General features: G+C 42.4%; 1 protein-coding gene across 5 annotated transcripts in view; it reads left to right on the top strand.

Annotated features, from left to right (window-relative positions):
- The window catches only part of SMIM3 (small integral membrane protein 3), a 47,803-nt gene extending 31,786 nt beyond the window's left edge, over positions 1-16,017 (top strand). For all 5 annotated transcript variants that reach the window (XM_087429543.1, XM_087429542.1, XM_087429544.1 and 2 more), the window contains exon 2: positions 14,661-16,017. In XM_087429543.1, coding sequence (XP_087285669.1) covers positions 14,672-14,836 — 165 coding nt within the window. In that variant the 5' untranslated portion in view covers positions 14,661-14,671 and the 3' untranslated portion in view covers positions 14,837-16,017. The remainder of the gene's footprint in view (positions 1-14,660) is intronic.
- Positions 16,018-16,271: the final 254 nt, after the last annotated feature.

Genomic DNA, 16,271 nt, shown 5'->3' with positions numbered 1-16,271 from the left:
TGCTTACTATGAGCCAGGCATTATTCTAAGCATCTTACGTGTATTAACACATTTAGTTTTTACCACAATCCTATGAGGTAGGGACCATCATTACATCCATTTTATAGATGAGGACACTGAGGTCCAGAGAGAGTAACTCATCCATGATCACACAGGAGGTAAGTGGCAGAGCTGCCATTTGAACCCAGGCAGTGTGGCTCCAGGGCCCATTGGAAGTGGGGAGATCTGGGTTCAGATCTTGCCTCTGTCACTTACTTGCTGGGTGACCTAGGGGAAGTTAAGTGAGAATTTGACAGCCACTGGACTAGTGAGTCACTAGGGACCCTAGTACCTTTCTAACTCACTAGAGAAATAGAAGATGAACGTCAAGAGAGAATGGTGTACATCCAGGAGTGCCCTGGGTGGCCTCTTAGAAACACCCTTGGAGTTTTTTGAAAGATTATCTTCTCTTCTCCTCACTCCTTTCTATTTTTTCTTTAATGGTCTTCAACCCAAGACCGTCCTGGACCTGGGGCAGGGCTCTAGGGGAGGTAGAATGTCAGGAGAGCAGAGTCAATCTTTGAGAGCTGGCCGGACCCTTGGAGACTCGTAGAGACCATCCTTAACAATTGACTGACAGTAAACTGAGGCCCACTTTGAAAGAGGGGCATGCTCAGGATCACACAGTGTTTTCATTTTCTAATGCTATAACAAATTACTACAAATTTAGTGGCTTAAAGAACTTAAATTTATTATATTACAGTTCTGTAGGTCAGAAGTCTGGTATGGTCTTCCTAGCATAGAATCAAGGCATCATTAGTCTGTGTTTCTTTCTGGATCTTTAGGGGAGAATTGGTTCCCTTCTTATCTGAGTTGTTGGCAGAATTCAGTTCCTGTGGTTGTAGTCCAGGATCACAGTTTTCTTGCTGGCTGTAAGCTGAGAGCCATTCCCTGCTTCTACAGACCACTGCATTCCTTGGCTCATAGCCCCCTTCCTCTATCATCAAAGTAAGCAGTGATGAGTCGGGTTCTCATCATGTCACATCTCTCTGACCCAGTCTTCTGCCGTCCTCTTCGCTTTTAAGGACTCATGTGATTAGATTGGGCTCACCTGGATGATCCAGGCTACTCTCCCCATCTTAAAGTCCTTAACTTTAATCATATCTGCAAAGTCCCTTTTGCCTCTGTTCTCATGGCTCCGCCCTCTGAGTCATGCTTCCTTTTTCATAAGCAAGGTTCCAGGGCCCAGGACATGGACATCATTGAGGGGCTGTTATTCTGCCCACCACACACAGTCAGGCCCACTTTGGGAGAGTGATTTGTTCCAGATCACACAGTGAGGTGGGGATTCACACCACTCCCGTGCCTTGCAGCTTGGTCATTGAGCCCCCGTGACAGCCCACCTTATGGACAGCCCAGCACACAGCAGGCACTTAGTCACCAGCAAATAACAGTGATGGATGGGAGAGGCTTAAACAGGATGCTGTGGATTTGGCCTGGGTTTCTCCTCTGCTGGCTCCCTATTCATTTTGAAGACTCTGTGATTGGCTGGGTCAGATGGTATGTGCAGTCTTGAACAGCTCTGGCTGCTTTCTGATCTCTTTGAAATATCCTAGTGTTTTTCCATTTTTCCAGCCACAGAGGAGCAGATAGAAACTCAGGCAGGGAACAACTCTTTACACTGTTAAGAATTTTGGAGGAGACAGAAGCCAATTGGGGTAAAATGAGAACAGAGCACTCCTTAGGGACTTTGGGTCATCTGAGAAAGGCCTCCGATTTGATTCATTTTGCATTTTTGATAGTTGTGTGTCCTGCCCATTCCTTCCTCTGGCCCCTTTCTTTGGGACAAATGTCCCTGCTGGAATGGACTCTTTGCTGGGTTGGTAAATGCTTGAGGCTAACCGTTACATAATGGGAGGAGAACTATTTCCAAGAGTAAATGTGAGGCTGAGATGGCCTTTTCACACTGGACGTGGCATGGGAAATCCCCTCCCCTTTTATCAGCTTCCCTGTTCTCTTCTGAGAACAGAGAAAGAAAGGTTCATACTCAGGCAGCAACTGCCCCACCCCTACACCCACCTCAGTGCCCAGCTCCTGAGCACAGGGTATCAAAACTTTGAATTTGAGCTCACCAGCCCAAGCAAGTCAGCAAGAGGGAGTCCTAGAGTCGTTTATTCTGAAAAGCCAGTCCTCCTCTGCTGGGTACATATAGGGTGGGCTGGGAAAGAAAGATTATGTATCCCTCGATCCTTCCAGAATGTACAGAGAGCCCCAAAAATGAGCAAGCCAGAGGGTGTCATTTTATTTTAGAGATAAGGTTCTGACTTTTAGGGTCATTGGGACTTCTGCAGGGATAAGGATCCTTTCTGAACCTCTGCCAGTTAAGTTCTAGGAGGCAAGCTCAAGTCTGAAGTTCCTCAGTCTGTCCATATTCATTTCTTCATTGGTCTTACATTTATTGGGCACTTACTATGTGCCGGGGCTGTCCATATTCATTTCTTCATTGGCCTTACATTTATTGGGCACTTACTATGTGCCGGGGCCTGTGATAGATGCTGAGGGTACCACAGTGAACAAGAGACAAGACTTCTGCTCTCCTTGTACTTGCATTCGGGTGGTCAAAGATGGCCAATTAGAAACAAACAAGCAAGCTAATTTTAAATTGTGAAAGTATATGAAGAAAATAAAACAAGGTATGAGACAGAGGATGGTTAGTGGATGATGGTGGTAACTTAACAGGGTGGGTCTGAAAAGGCTTTTCCAAAGAGGTGACATTTTAGTTGAGATCATGGACATTGAGACACTGGATGTTGGAAAGGAAGATCTGGGGGGAAGAGCATCCTAAGAGGAGGGAACGGCAAGTACAAAGGTCTTGAAATGGTATCAGCACTTGAGATATAGGTCATTAGATGCCTCACGCTACTAGGTGGCCAGTAGGCCCCCTTCTCAGTACTTGAGTTGCCCTCTCTGTCTGGGCTCAATGCTCCATTCTTCTCTGACAATCTCGCCAGCTCTTATGATGGTAGAGCCTTAGGAAGGGGTCCTATAATCTGGGCAATGCTGGTAAACCCTCAAGTCTACTGCTCTGGAAACCATCAGCCTCACTGTTCACATTCTGGAAGATGCCTGCAGAGATGCCCCCAGCATCAGTGACTCAGAGCTGGTTCTAGCTGCCTCCTCTCTGGCCTCCGGGTCTGGTGGAACGGAAACATCAGCAGCACTGTGTGCTTAGGGCTCTGCAGGGCTAGACTAAGGCCACACCTGCAGGAAGCCACCTGCCTCTCTCTGCCTTTTCTCCCACTTTGGGATAATTAAGCTTGGTGCCAGCAGGAAGTCATTTCTTTTATTGCCTTCTTCCTCAGTAAACTCCTTGGCCATAAAACCGGTTGGATAACCATTGGCAGTCTCTCAAAAGTTAACTGTGAGCTGCAGTTCAGATGTGGAGGGTGTACATTTCCGGTGGAAGGTCAAAGCTGGGACAGACTATCAAAGGCTATTTGATTGTGAAACTATTACTGCGGTTTCCTAGATCAGGTGCCCAAACTAATGGAGGTTTCCTTCAGTCTGTAAAATGAATCTTTTTGAGTTGAGGAGCTATATTGTGTTCACTAGTTCAGTTTAATGTTTGTGAAGTCCTTACTGTGTACCAGGCATTGTCCTAAGTAAGTGCTGTATGTGCATTAGCTCATGTAACTTCCACTGTATCCCAATGAAGTAGTTACTATTATTAGTTATTATTATTCCCATTTTACAAGTGAAACTGAAGCTTAAAGAGGTTAAGCCTCTTGCCAAAGCCACAAGGACTGCATATGTTCCCAACACACCACGTATCTCATCACCTCTGGGCTTTGTTATGGAGTCTGTTCTGCTCATCCTGCCTTTCCCCTCATTTCTTCCTTTTGAATACGTCCTTATCTTCAAAGCCCATATCAAAGGCCCCCTTCTTGGTAAAGTTTTCTGTTTTACTTAAACAAAAACAAGGGAATGAGGATTAATATTTTTTTGAGCATCTGTTATGTTCCGGGACTTTATACATATTGTCTCACTTTATCCTCCCAATAGGATGTTGCAGTATAGTGCTTTTAGTGTCCCTGCTTTAAAGATGAGAAGACTGAGGTTTAGAGATTTTAAATAACTTGCCCAAAGTCACGCTTCTAATAAAGGTGGAAAGTGGGATTCAAATCAAGATCCTCTTAACTGCAGAGTCCACACTCTTTCTGCTTGTGTCCTCTTCTCCAGCAGCATGCTGTTTGTACCTTCAGTGGAGCGCTTCTCTGCCTTGTATTGCAATTAGCGCTTGTAATTCACGTCTTTTTCCTCCAGAAGAGAGTGAACTTCTTAAGGGCAAACATAGTATTTATTTATCTCTCTCTCTACGCCCACTCTTCGATCCCCAGGGTTAATTACAGTGCCATAAGTGTTTATTGAATTAGATTGAATTGTTACTCTACTAGTCTCATACTTGGACTAGAAGAATAGGTCTAGTTAATCAACCATGCAGCTGGTTGATTTAAAAGAAATGGATTAAGTGTCTATCATTGATAAAGTGAAGACATGATCCAAGTTAGAGATGCTAACTCTAACTAAGGAAGGCAGGATATTTGCCTAGGTCAGTGAGGAATTATTAATCACAGAACGAACATTTGTCTTTTTTTTTTTTTTTTTTTTGGTGAGGAAGATCAGCCCTGAGCTAACATCCATGCTGATCCTCCTCTTTTTGCTGAGGAAGACCGCCCGTGGGCTAACATCCGTGCCCATCTTACTCCACTTTATATGGGATGCCACCACAGCATGGCCTGACAAGCAGTGCATCGGTGCGTGCCAGAACGAACATTTGTAGAGTGCATACTGTGTGTCAGAACACTGCTGAGTACTGTGTGTGGTTGTCTCACGGAATTCTGCTAATCCTATAAGGCAGATGCCGTTATTTCCCCATTTTTGTTTTTGTTTTCAGCTGAGTAGGTGGAAGCGTTAGGAAGTTTAAGTAACGTATTCAAGATAGGTCAGCTAGCAAGTGGCGGAGCCACGTTTATATCCAAGCCAAGTGGCCTCCGAGCCTGGGCTTTGAACACTACTCTGTGGTGTGCGTGTAAAGGAAAGAATTCCTTGCTGTTTTCTGGTATTCCCTCCACTCAGAAGAGCTTCCATCGCCCTACCAGAATACAGGAGCTTGGGGATTTGTTGATTTAAGAAATGTTTATTTGGTGTCTATACCACTGAGTAGAGAGGGAAGGCATTCTGTGAGAAGTGAGCTGCGTTGGGTAAAATCAGTGCTGGGGCAGAGCTGTAACCTAGACAGAGTCATCCAGTCCTCTCCCTGTCCTTCATCCCATATGCTTCTGGGTTTTGTCCCAATTTGGTGGAATCTCCTACTACAAGTAGGATTCCGGTGTTTCTCCCTCTCTTCTCTGATGTTCTTACCCATGGCGAAGAATAAATAAGTTACAAGCCTTAGCCATTACCTTCTTCACCAGATTTATTTGCATTTGGACCTTAAATCAAAGGGATGAAATACAAAGGATGGAACTGCACACATCAGTGGTTCTTATAGGACATTGCTTTGCTTTGCTTTGCTTTTGTGTGTGTGTGTGTGTGTGTGTGTGTGTGTGTGTGTTTGGTCCTGGAAAACCATCTCACCTGCCTCACCTATTGTGAAGTTGCTCAGGGCTCTGGGCCTCAAGGACCCCCGTAGGCTTTTACACAGTAGGAAGGTATATTCGAGAAGCCTGGCTGGCTCTCATTCTTTATATCAGTTTATTCTCTGCCACTGCTTTCTCCAGCCTGCCTCCCCATTTTCTCCTCCCAGCTCCCATCTCAAACAGGATAATGATGGAATTGAAAAGAGCACTCCAGATCAGGAGGCCTGAGTGCTCCCGTCAGTCCTGCCAGTAACTTGCTGTGTGACCTTGGGCAAGTCATTTCCTTCAATCTGTAAAATGGAAGGTTGGTTACATGGCTTAAACTAGATAGTGTCTAGATAGTGTCTACATTCTGTGTAGATATCTAGAATACCATTAATTTGTAGAAGTTTCACCTCCATAGAACAAACGCCATAGGATGTAGTTTCCGTGGGTCTGGAGTTCAAGCACAACTTAGCTGGGTCCTTACAAAGCTGCAATCAAGGTGTCAGCCAGGCCACATTCTTACCTGGAGGATCCATTAGGGAAGAATCTGTCTGCAAGCTCATTCAGGTTGTTGGCAGATTTGTTTCTTGCAACTCAGGGCTAGCAGAAGAGTGTCTTTGACCTCAGGGAAAGCTTCAGCCTTCTTTTAAAGGACTTCCACCTGATTAAGTCAGGCCCACCCAGGATGATCTTCTTGTTGGTTACTTTAAAGTCTGTGGATCTGGAACCTTAATTACATCTGCAAAATCCCTTCACCCTTGTTATGTGACCTAACCTAGTCACAGGAATAACACCAGGGAACAGAGGTTATGGGGCAATCTTAGAATTCTGCTTACTGCAATTGCTTTATGATAATATCCTATTTACAGTTATAGCTGGAGCACACTGGAGCCAGCTCTCTATTATCTGAGTCAGGTCAAATGACTTAGTATGTCAAATCAGTTCTAAAAGTCACCTGTTCCTACACTAAAACTATTCTGCTTTGAATGTGTTTTAATTTTAAGTGCAATATATTCTGCTTCCCTTTATTCTAACGTAATTATCCTCAAAGTTATTTTCTTCCAGTACCATTAAATGAGTATATAGTTATTCTCAGAGGAAATAATTTAAATGTTAAATTTTTATATTTAATTAGTTTTGGTACTTTTCTATTCAAAATCATATATTATAGAAAACTATTAATGTAAGAAATCTTCTGTGTCCCTAGCTGACTTTAAAAATCTTTTGTTCTATGAGTATTTGAGGGAGATGTGTTGAACTCCCCCACTATAATTGTGGATTTTTCTATTTCTCTTTATTGTTCTGAAATTAGGTCATAAAAATGAAAAACCATTTTATCTTCTAGTATCTCTGGTTATACTTTTTGCCTAAAAGTCTACTTTATCTGATAGTAAGATAGCTCTATTAGCTTATACAGTTCATGATTAGATGGTAATTCCTTTGTATACTTTTACTTTCGACCGTTCTGAATCCCCATGTGTTGCTTGTAAAATATATATATATTTATATTTTGTTTTTATGTTTCTATATACTTTGATAGTTTTTGTTAGTTTAGGTTTAAATCTACTATCTTTCCACGTGCTTCCTATTTGTCCCACCTGTTCTATTTTTTCCCCTCCTTTCCTTATTTTCTCTGGAAGTTATGAAAAAAAGTCTCTTTTACTACTTTTAAATGGCTGCCCTAGAAATTACAATATACATCCTTGATTTAACACAGTCTAATGTTATTTGGTGCTTTTGTCCTTTTCCAGACAATGCAAGAAAATCAGAACACTTGAATTCTATTTCTTATACTATTTATTTGCTATTATTATTGAAATTTTTAATTCCGTATTTTTGTCTGAAAATGTCTTATTTCATCTTAATTCTTGGCAGTTATTTTTGTTCAACACTTCAAAGATATCCTTCTGCTGTTTTCTAGATTCCATTGTTTCTGTTGAGAAGTTAAGCTGTCAGTCTAATTGGTTTTCATTTGAAGGTAATCTGTATTTTTTTCTCTTTTAGTTTTCAGCAGATTTACTATAAGGTGCCTAATGATGAATTTCGTTTGATTTATCCTGCTAGGATTTCATAGGGCTCTTTAGTTTGTGAATTGATGTCTTTCATCAGCTTTGGAAAATTCCCAGTTGTTACTTATTCTCATATTGTTTCTGCCTCTTTCTCTCTTCTCTCTTTCTAGGACTCCAGTTACATGCATGTTGTACCATGTCACTGTTTCCTCTAGGCCTCTTACCTGGTTTTTCGTATTTTCCATTCTTTTATTTCTCTCTGCTTCATTCTAAGTTTTTTCTTTCTGATATATCCTCCAGTTCACTAATTCGTTTTTCAACTATGTCTCATCTGTTAAGCCAATCCATTGAATTTTTAATTTCTATTATTGTATTTTTCAGTTCTAGAATTTCTATTTAGTTCTTTAAAAAAATCTTTAAAAAATTCTATTTAGTTCTTTTAAAAAACTGTAACTTTCTTATAGTTTCCAGTTTTCTGTCACAATTCTCAATTGGATTCTTTTTTCTCCTTGACCAGAGTGAGAAGGTCATTTAACATGTGTGTCTGTCTGACAACTCCAGTATCTGGAGCCCCGGTAAATCTTTTTCTGTTGTATGTTGTTTCTGATGATTCTGTTCTTGTCATCTTGCCTTTTCTTTTTTTTTTTTTAATTTGTATTTATTTATTTATCTTTTTTCCCCAAAGCCCCAGTAGATAGTTGTATGTCATAGCTGCACATCCTTCTAGTTGTTGTATGTGGGATGCAGCCTCAGCATGGCCAGAGAAGCGGTGCGTCGGTGCAGGCCTGGGATCTGAACCCCGGCCGCCAGCAGCAGAGCGTGAGCACTTAACTGCTAAGCCACAGTGCCGGCCCGTCTTGCCTTTTCTCATTCCTGCTTATTTTTGGTTATGTATTGGACATTATAGTTGAATAAAAAAATTTGAAGTCTATTGTGATGTTATCTCCTCTGGAGAGGATGTAGGTTTTCTTCTGCCAGGCATCTGGAGGTACTAGTGATCTGAAACAACCTTATTTCAATTTCAGGGCCTGTGATGATTCAAAGTTTGTTGCAGTCTCTGGGATTGGTATACTTCTAGTTCACTCTTAGTACTAAGAGCACTCTTTGAAGTCCAGCCTCAAAATGCAGGGATTTTATTCTCCCTATCTTTGCAGTCTTGGCCTCCTGAGTGTGTCAGAAACACTGCTTAGTCTCCATCCTTCACCTGGGGAAATGCTGCTTCAAATGCCAGGCTCACCTCCCTGGATTTCTGTCTTCTTCCAGATCTTAGCCTGGTAACTCTTCATTATCTTGTTGTTCTTAGTGCCTTCAAGCAGCTTTTTTGGGGGGGTCCAATTTTTCTAATTGTCCTCAGTGAGAGGATTGTTCAAAATTGTCTAGTTTGCCATTACCAGAAGTGAAAGTCCTGATCTTTGTAGTTTGCATATCTCTTCTTACTTCTCTAAATCTAGAATGGCCTTTGGCGAAAAGCAGTAAGAGTCTGACCTGAGCTTAGAAGAGAGCTGTGGGTCGGCACACTCCATGCTCACACTCCTGGGTCTGTGTGGATGCTTTGGGGGGGCTGTGTGGGGTGGTGAGTACAGGGTCAGGAGGCCTGAGTTTGAGTCCCATTTACTTAGCTTTATGATCACTAACCAGTTAACCTCTCTCAGTTTTGGTTTCCACATCTATAAAATAATGTATCCTGCATAGACTTATTGTGAAGGCTAGATAAGTTAATGTATGGGACAAGGCCTAGCACAGTACTTGGTATTTGTTAAACAAAGGCCGGCTTGTGTGATTCTGTGTTTGAGGAAATAAGGGGAGGGGTACTTAACTTCTCTGTGCTTCTTGGAAGTAAAAGAGTTATATCTTCCGAGTAAATAATAGTAATTCCTAAGAGAGTACTTTGTATGTAGTGAGTACTTGATGAATGAATGAATGAATGAATATCTTGGACAGGGTTACTTGTCCTGATAGTGCTGAACCAAAAACAATATTGCTCTGTCAGAGGTAAAAGTTGCTTGCTGGGGAGTGAGTCTCATGATGGAAAGGTAGATAAATAGCACAGAATAGTTACCTGAATTCAGTTATTCTAACACTACTGACTTTTAGGAAATTTTAATTTATGAAATCTGTATGTTTTTTGTTGGAACTAGAAAATTTGCCATATGATGGGATTGGCTGGAACAATGATTCTTTTTTTTTTTTTTTTTTTCACAAAAGGACTTTCAATTGCTTAAGAAAAATGGTCCCAGCAGTAAAAGTTGATGTTTTCCAAGCAGGCAGCAGGGCACCCCCCTTTCCTTCCTAGTTTGGACCAAGTGGAGTACTTGATAGATGGGATGAATTTTCCACCTTTGGAGAAGGTACAATGTTTTCCTCCTTTGGAGGAACTACAGTTTTTGACCCTTACACTTAGTCTTGTTAATGGATACAAATAGTCTTTTTGGGATTATTAACTTTTCTGTTGAATTGCCTAAATTGCTTAAACTGTCTGGTCTAAAGAGGAGCTGTGATGTGCCAGCTCAGAGGCACGGATGGCATCAGTGGCTACTGATACCACTGGCCTTTTTGTCAGCTTAGGGTGGTGTTAACACAGCTTCTTAGACAAACTTATATTGAACATATGTCAAAATTTATTATTCATTAGTGAAGTAAATAGCAGATAAAGTATGCCAGTTTAAAAAGACAGGAGTTTAGGCTTAACTGCGGTTTTACCTTCCGTGGTCATAAAAACATCATATTTTTACCAGTGATAAGGTTAAATTTGAGACATGAATGGTTTGGGCCGTATTCTCACATGACCCATTAATCAGAAATAACAAGTAATATATCTGCAAAGCAAATGATAAGCAGATTGATCTATGGTTATTAATTGGATGTAACGAGAAACAGGGTTTTATGCACTCGCAAGGAGCCAGTGCACCCGGATGCCAAACAGAGGTCAGACAGGAGTCAGCTAGCAGTAACTTAGAGTCCTGCTTTTTCTCAAGCAAATTTTTCCAGCCTGCTATTGAAGATGCTGAACATGTGGTTTGCATAGTGCTTGTTTTGGGGACAAAATTTTTCTTTCACAGTGGGGAGAGGTGGAAGTGACTGGAACCCCCATCACATGGGAAGGAACAGCCAACTGGAGGACACATGTTTGAAGATTGAGAAGGTTGAAACAGGGAGACAGAGCTCCCTGTGCCCGCCGACGCCGGGCCACATGTATGGCCGGCCTTAGAGCCCTGGAACAGTAGCTCTGGCGGGGCCCTTGGAGAACATCACAACCTGTGGTTTTCAAACTGTTCTGAGGAGCCCAAGAGGTCAAGGAGAAGCCAGACAGCTGTGCTGTACCGAGTGAGCAGGCTGTGCTAAGCAGGGACACCAAAAAAATTACCGGGAAAAGTTATTTTCTCAGATTTTTTCAGTTAGAAGAAAAAACAACTTTAATTTCATCATAACATGTACGTTTTTGTGTTCTGGTTTAGTATTGCTTTCAGTTTGATTTGTGTATGTGAAAGGAGTGGGCCCCCTAATCTCTAGTGCTTGTGCCTCTAAGGGTATCTACCCAGCCCACTGACTGAGTAGGACTCCAAACCCCCCTCCCTGGGCCCCTCCTGGGCATTCCGAGCAGGTCTGCTTTTATTTTATTTTATTTATTATTTATTTTATTTTATTTTATTTTATTTTATTTATCAGAGCAGGTCTGATGGGGGTTTTAAATAATTTCCTGTGCAAAAGAGTAATATTGGTACAATCTAGACAGGTTACAGAAAAAATTTCATGTATTTGTATACTTGTCTGTTCTGTTTTGTTTTAGTTAGGGGCAGTGACTTGATCAGATTTATGTTTTTGAATGATTCTTCTGGAAGGAGGTGGAGTTGAAGGTGGGGGAAGACCTCCGGGCCTCAGTTTTGCCATCTTTGAAATAAGGCTGGTTCTAAGCTTCAGTGTTCCATGACTCTTGGTTGTGGATGAGCCCTGGAGTCTGAGTTCCTGGAAATGACAGGTTTTGCTTATGAAAGTCAGCCAGGGGGATTATGTATTCCTGGCATTTGGAGTCACAGAGACTGTTTGATGTTAATGGGTTTACCGGGAAGGGCTTTTGTGGAGTTCCTTTGGCATAAGGCAAGCTAGCTGTTGATGTAATCTGGAGACCACAGAGAATGATTTCTCCCGCCCCCATCCCTCCTTAACAGTTTGTGTCTCCTGTGACTCATATGTCTCTGCCTTAGACCTTGGAGAAAGTGACCACGTTTCCAAAGCTGAGGCAGGGCCAGCCTGTGCCTCTCCCTCCTCTGCAGGCCCCAGCCTGATCATCCTGCGGCCCTCAGGAGCCTTGCTGGAGTCTTCTCTTTCATCCCGGAACTTGCCCAGATCTGACCAGACTGGCTACAGAGCACCCAGGAATCAATTCCCAAATCATAGTGCTGGAAAAAGTTGGAGAGGCTTTAGAAATTGTTGCATCCAGGGGTTCCCAAACCTGGCTACACATTCAAATCACCTGGGAAATGGGAAAAAAGTCCCCCTCCCATCTCCTCTTGAGTCTAATTCAGAAAGTCTGGATGGGACCTAGAAGTCAGTGTTTTTTATACAGTCCTAAGGTGGTTCTCACGTAGCACTATTTATGGCATTTGCTGACCTCTGATCTAGTCTCATATCTTAATTTTATTTGACTTGAAAATAGTATATGTATGTATTTACTCTTTTCAATACAGAGAATTATAAAGGAAAAAAACCCTCAATCCCATTTTTCCCTCAACCCAGTCAATGTAAAAAAATTAAAAGCAATACATGCTAATGTTTAGAAAATTCAAACAGCATGAAAACATGAAGAATGAAAAGCGAAAACTTCTCTGGCTCCTAGTCCAACTCCCCAAAGGTAATCACTACTAACACTTTCCTGAGATTGTGCTCATAAAAGATTTTTCATTCATATACCCTCACCTATGTGTCTACTTAATTTTACTAAATCTGAACCAAAGGAATCATCTTATACACATTATCCTGCACTTTGTTTATTTTGTTCCAGTTAAAATATTTTGGAGCTCGCCAGAGGTCATCATTTTTTTAATAACTATTAAATAAGTTAATATTTGGAACACACTTGAAACAATGCTTGGTGTGTAGCAAGACTGTATATTTGTTAAACAAATGAATGAAAATTGCTGCATGGTATGCCATTATATGGATATACCCTACTTTATTTTACTATTTATGGACACTTTTGTTGTGGCAGCTGCTGTAACAAACAATGTAGAAAGGAACATCCTTGTATGTACATCTTGGGGACTCTACTTTGGGTGTGGTAATCGCTGTTTTGCTTAGAGTGGCAACAGTAGGCATGAAACCAAAGGCATTAGAAAGGAGAAGTTTCTGATTAGATAAAGCAGGAAATAGTAGTGGAATTGGGAATTTTGCCTGGGACCTAGAATCACAGAATTACAAATCTTAGATCTAGAAGGAACCATAGGAAACATAGGAAACTGTCTGTTCCAGCCTTGTGCTGTCTGGGCAGGGAACGTGTTACATCTGTGGTTCCCAGGTTGTGCACTTAGCCCTGGGGAACCACAGTGAACTCACTGGAAAGGTGGGGGCGGGGTGGGTGGGTGCTGCAGGATCTTTAAAATTTTTGACAGGAATATTGATATTTGACTTCTGTCAGACATTGTGCAAACTACTAGCTCAGGACAGCTTACAAGTTTAACATTAATCTTACTACATTCCTTTTGGTCATGTTATATTTGGTGAAGCTGAGTTTTTGGCAGTCACCGTGATACAGCAAATACTGCACAAATGAATGTCAAATAGAGAGTGAGGATGGCATTGTCCAACCTGATTCCAAAGTTTCAGAAGTTGTGCAGTGCCCAACCGTTGCAAATATCCCATTAGTAACTGATTAAGAATGAAATAAAAATATCTTTTTCTTTCAATTTGTGTGTATTATTTTTTTCAAACAGCTACTAATTTGTTGGGACATAAATGCTTATTAAGTTGTTTGAACCTAACTACTTAATCAGCAGAACTGCCGGGTATTTCTTTTGGCCTGGGGTGCTGTGAGAAAATTATTAAGACACTAAGGGCACCATGAATTGAAAGAGTTTGGGAACAACTGATTTACATCTTTATCCATTGGAATTCTTTTAGCTGCAAGTGAGAGAAATCAAACTGACACTGTCTTAAGCAAAAACAGGGAATTATTGCCTCATATATCTGGAATGTCCGGGGTGGCGGATGGTGTCAGATTGGGCTGGGTTCAGGGGCTCGAGTGAGGTCATCAAGGCTCCATTTCTCTTTCTACCTGGAGGACAGGCTTTCCACATGTGGGCGAGATAGCCCCACGCCCATCCTTTTCAGACTCACTTCCTTTCAGTTTAGCAGTCTCAGCAGAAAGAATCATCTCTCCCAATAGCTTGTGCATAAAAATCCTGGGAGGACTTTGGTTGACCTTGCCTGGGTCACTTGCCTGTCCCTGAATTGAGGCTATGGAGATTGGTAATGGCCAAGCCTGGGTCATCTATCCATCCCTATGCTCAGGCAAGTGGCCCAACCAAACTACATGGGACAGGTAGGTTCTCCACAGAAAAGAGGAGGTTCTGTTACCAGGAGAATGGGAGAAGCGGTAAGGACCAAAAACTATGAATTTCCCATTAGACAGATGACGGGACAGACAGATAAGATGATAGTTTAATAGTTAAACATGGAGGCTCTGGAGTCCCACCGATCTGACTTTACTTCTTTGGGCAAATTAACTACATCTACATCTTTCAGGGCGTTAGAGTCCTCATCTGTAAAATGGGAATAACTGAAAATAAAGGCCAAGAAATAAAAAAGGATGACAGTAATCGTCCCTAACTCATAGGGTTGGTGGTTGAAGGGAGGATGAAGTGAGTCAATACATATTAATTGCCTAGTGCAGTCCTCAGTAAATGAGGCCATTATTATTATTGATCAAGCAACCTTAACAAGCACACAGCTGGTAAGTGACCCAAGCTTCTGACTCCTGGAGCGGGTTTCCATCCAGCTAGGAGGCAGGGAGAGGGTACAAAAACAGTGATTTCCTCTTTGCTGTCTGTTGCAGAGTGAAGCAGCATGGATTCCGTCAGCCAGGTCCCCAAGCACATCCTGGATATCTGGGTCATTGTCCTCATCATCCTGGCCACCATTGTCGTCATGACCTCCTTGTTGCTGTGCCCGGCCACTGTGGTCATCATCTATCGCATGCGGACTCATCCTGTGCTCAATGGGGCTGTCTGAGAACCTCCCAAGAGGAACAGGTGAGGGATGAGGACAGCGTCCCCTCCCCTGGCCTCTTCCCCTGTCTCAGAAAGGCAGCAGGAGGGACTTTGGTGTGTGGACTCTGGAGCTTGAAACGTGAGAGGAGACCTGAGTTCTGGTTTTGATTCTGCCACTGGCCAGCTGTGTGAGTTTGGTCAAGGGACCTAGTTCTGTGAGTTCCAGGTTCCTTATCTTTCACATGGGGATTATGATCCCTCCCCTTCCTACCTCATAGGGTTGTGAGAACCGTTGACTTAGTGGAGGTTAAAGCTATTTGTGAGCAGTAATCACCACCGATATGCAGGTGTTATTGCTGAATGCTGAGAAGCTCTGAAGAACCGAAGAACCTAATTGCTGATGAAGGCCTTGAAGGTAGTGAGGGAGGCCCCGGGGGCAGAGCAGCCTTTGCCAGTGCCCCTCAGGTCAAAGCAAGCAAAGCCACCCCGTCCTCGTTCCAAGGGTCCAGCAGCACATTGGCTCAAAAGTGGTTTTCTTTGAGGTGTCACTCCCTCAAGTTTTCTAAAATGGGAAGGAATTGAACATGGCAGGGGAAGGGAGATGAATGGAACTTCCTGGGACCTTCTCTGTGCTAGAATCTCTGCTCCTATGCAATCTGGAGGAGGGCTCTGCCGTTTTTTGGCAATGCCAAGGAAGATGGGGCAATGGGCTTCTTTCTGCACTGGAGTCTCATAGCTTTGACATTCAAGCAATGTTGGAAAATGCAGGTGGCTGAGTTCCCTGGGCAGTTTTCAGGATCTCCAGCCCCCATCCCCCTGTGTGCCCCACGTAGAGGAGCTCTGCAGTCTGCCCCAGCTCCTGCTATAATTAGCTCCGTGGTAAAATGTCCTCTCTTCACTCCCTCCCACCAGCACTGCAACCAATCCAAGGTACAGACTTATATTTTGAGACATGCTCCCAGGACTTTTGGAACTAACTCAAAACAATGATGGGTTATTTTAGATGCTATGATTTATATTTATATAGAGAGATTTCTGGACCACCCAAGCTCTTTGACCAAAATCAGGAGCATCCTGGGATTTATTAAATTATGTAAGAAGATAGCACACATATCAAGATCTTATTGTGTAAAAATGATGCTTTTACTTTGATCTGATTTCATTGATGTACACAACCAATTTCCAATAAAGTGCTAGAATGATCGTGTCTGAGGTCTTTCTTTAAAGAGCACCTGTTAAGCTCAAGAACTCAGGTAAAAGGATTCCACTGAATTGATGGGCCTTAGAGACAGTTTGGATGTAGGAACAGAAAGAGAAAGAGAAGAATCAATCGATTTCCAGGGTTCTAGCTTCGGCAAGTGGGTGAATAGTTGTGCAATTTACACACACATGGAATGTGGGGGAGAACAGATTTCGGAAGTAAGATGATGAATACGTATTGGACATGTTGAATTTGA

The sequence above is a fragment of the Ceratotherium simum genome, chromosome 4 (assembly GCF_057802395.1).
Source record: "Ceratotherium simum simum isolate JZ-2026a chromosome 4, ASM5780239v1, whole genome shotgun sequence".
Taxonomy (NCBI): domain Eukaryota; kingdom Metazoa; phylum Chordata; class Mammalia; order Perissodactyla; family Rhinocerotidae; genus Ceratotherium; species Ceratotherium simum.
This window is presented reverse-complemented; position numbering and strand designations above follow the sequence as displayed.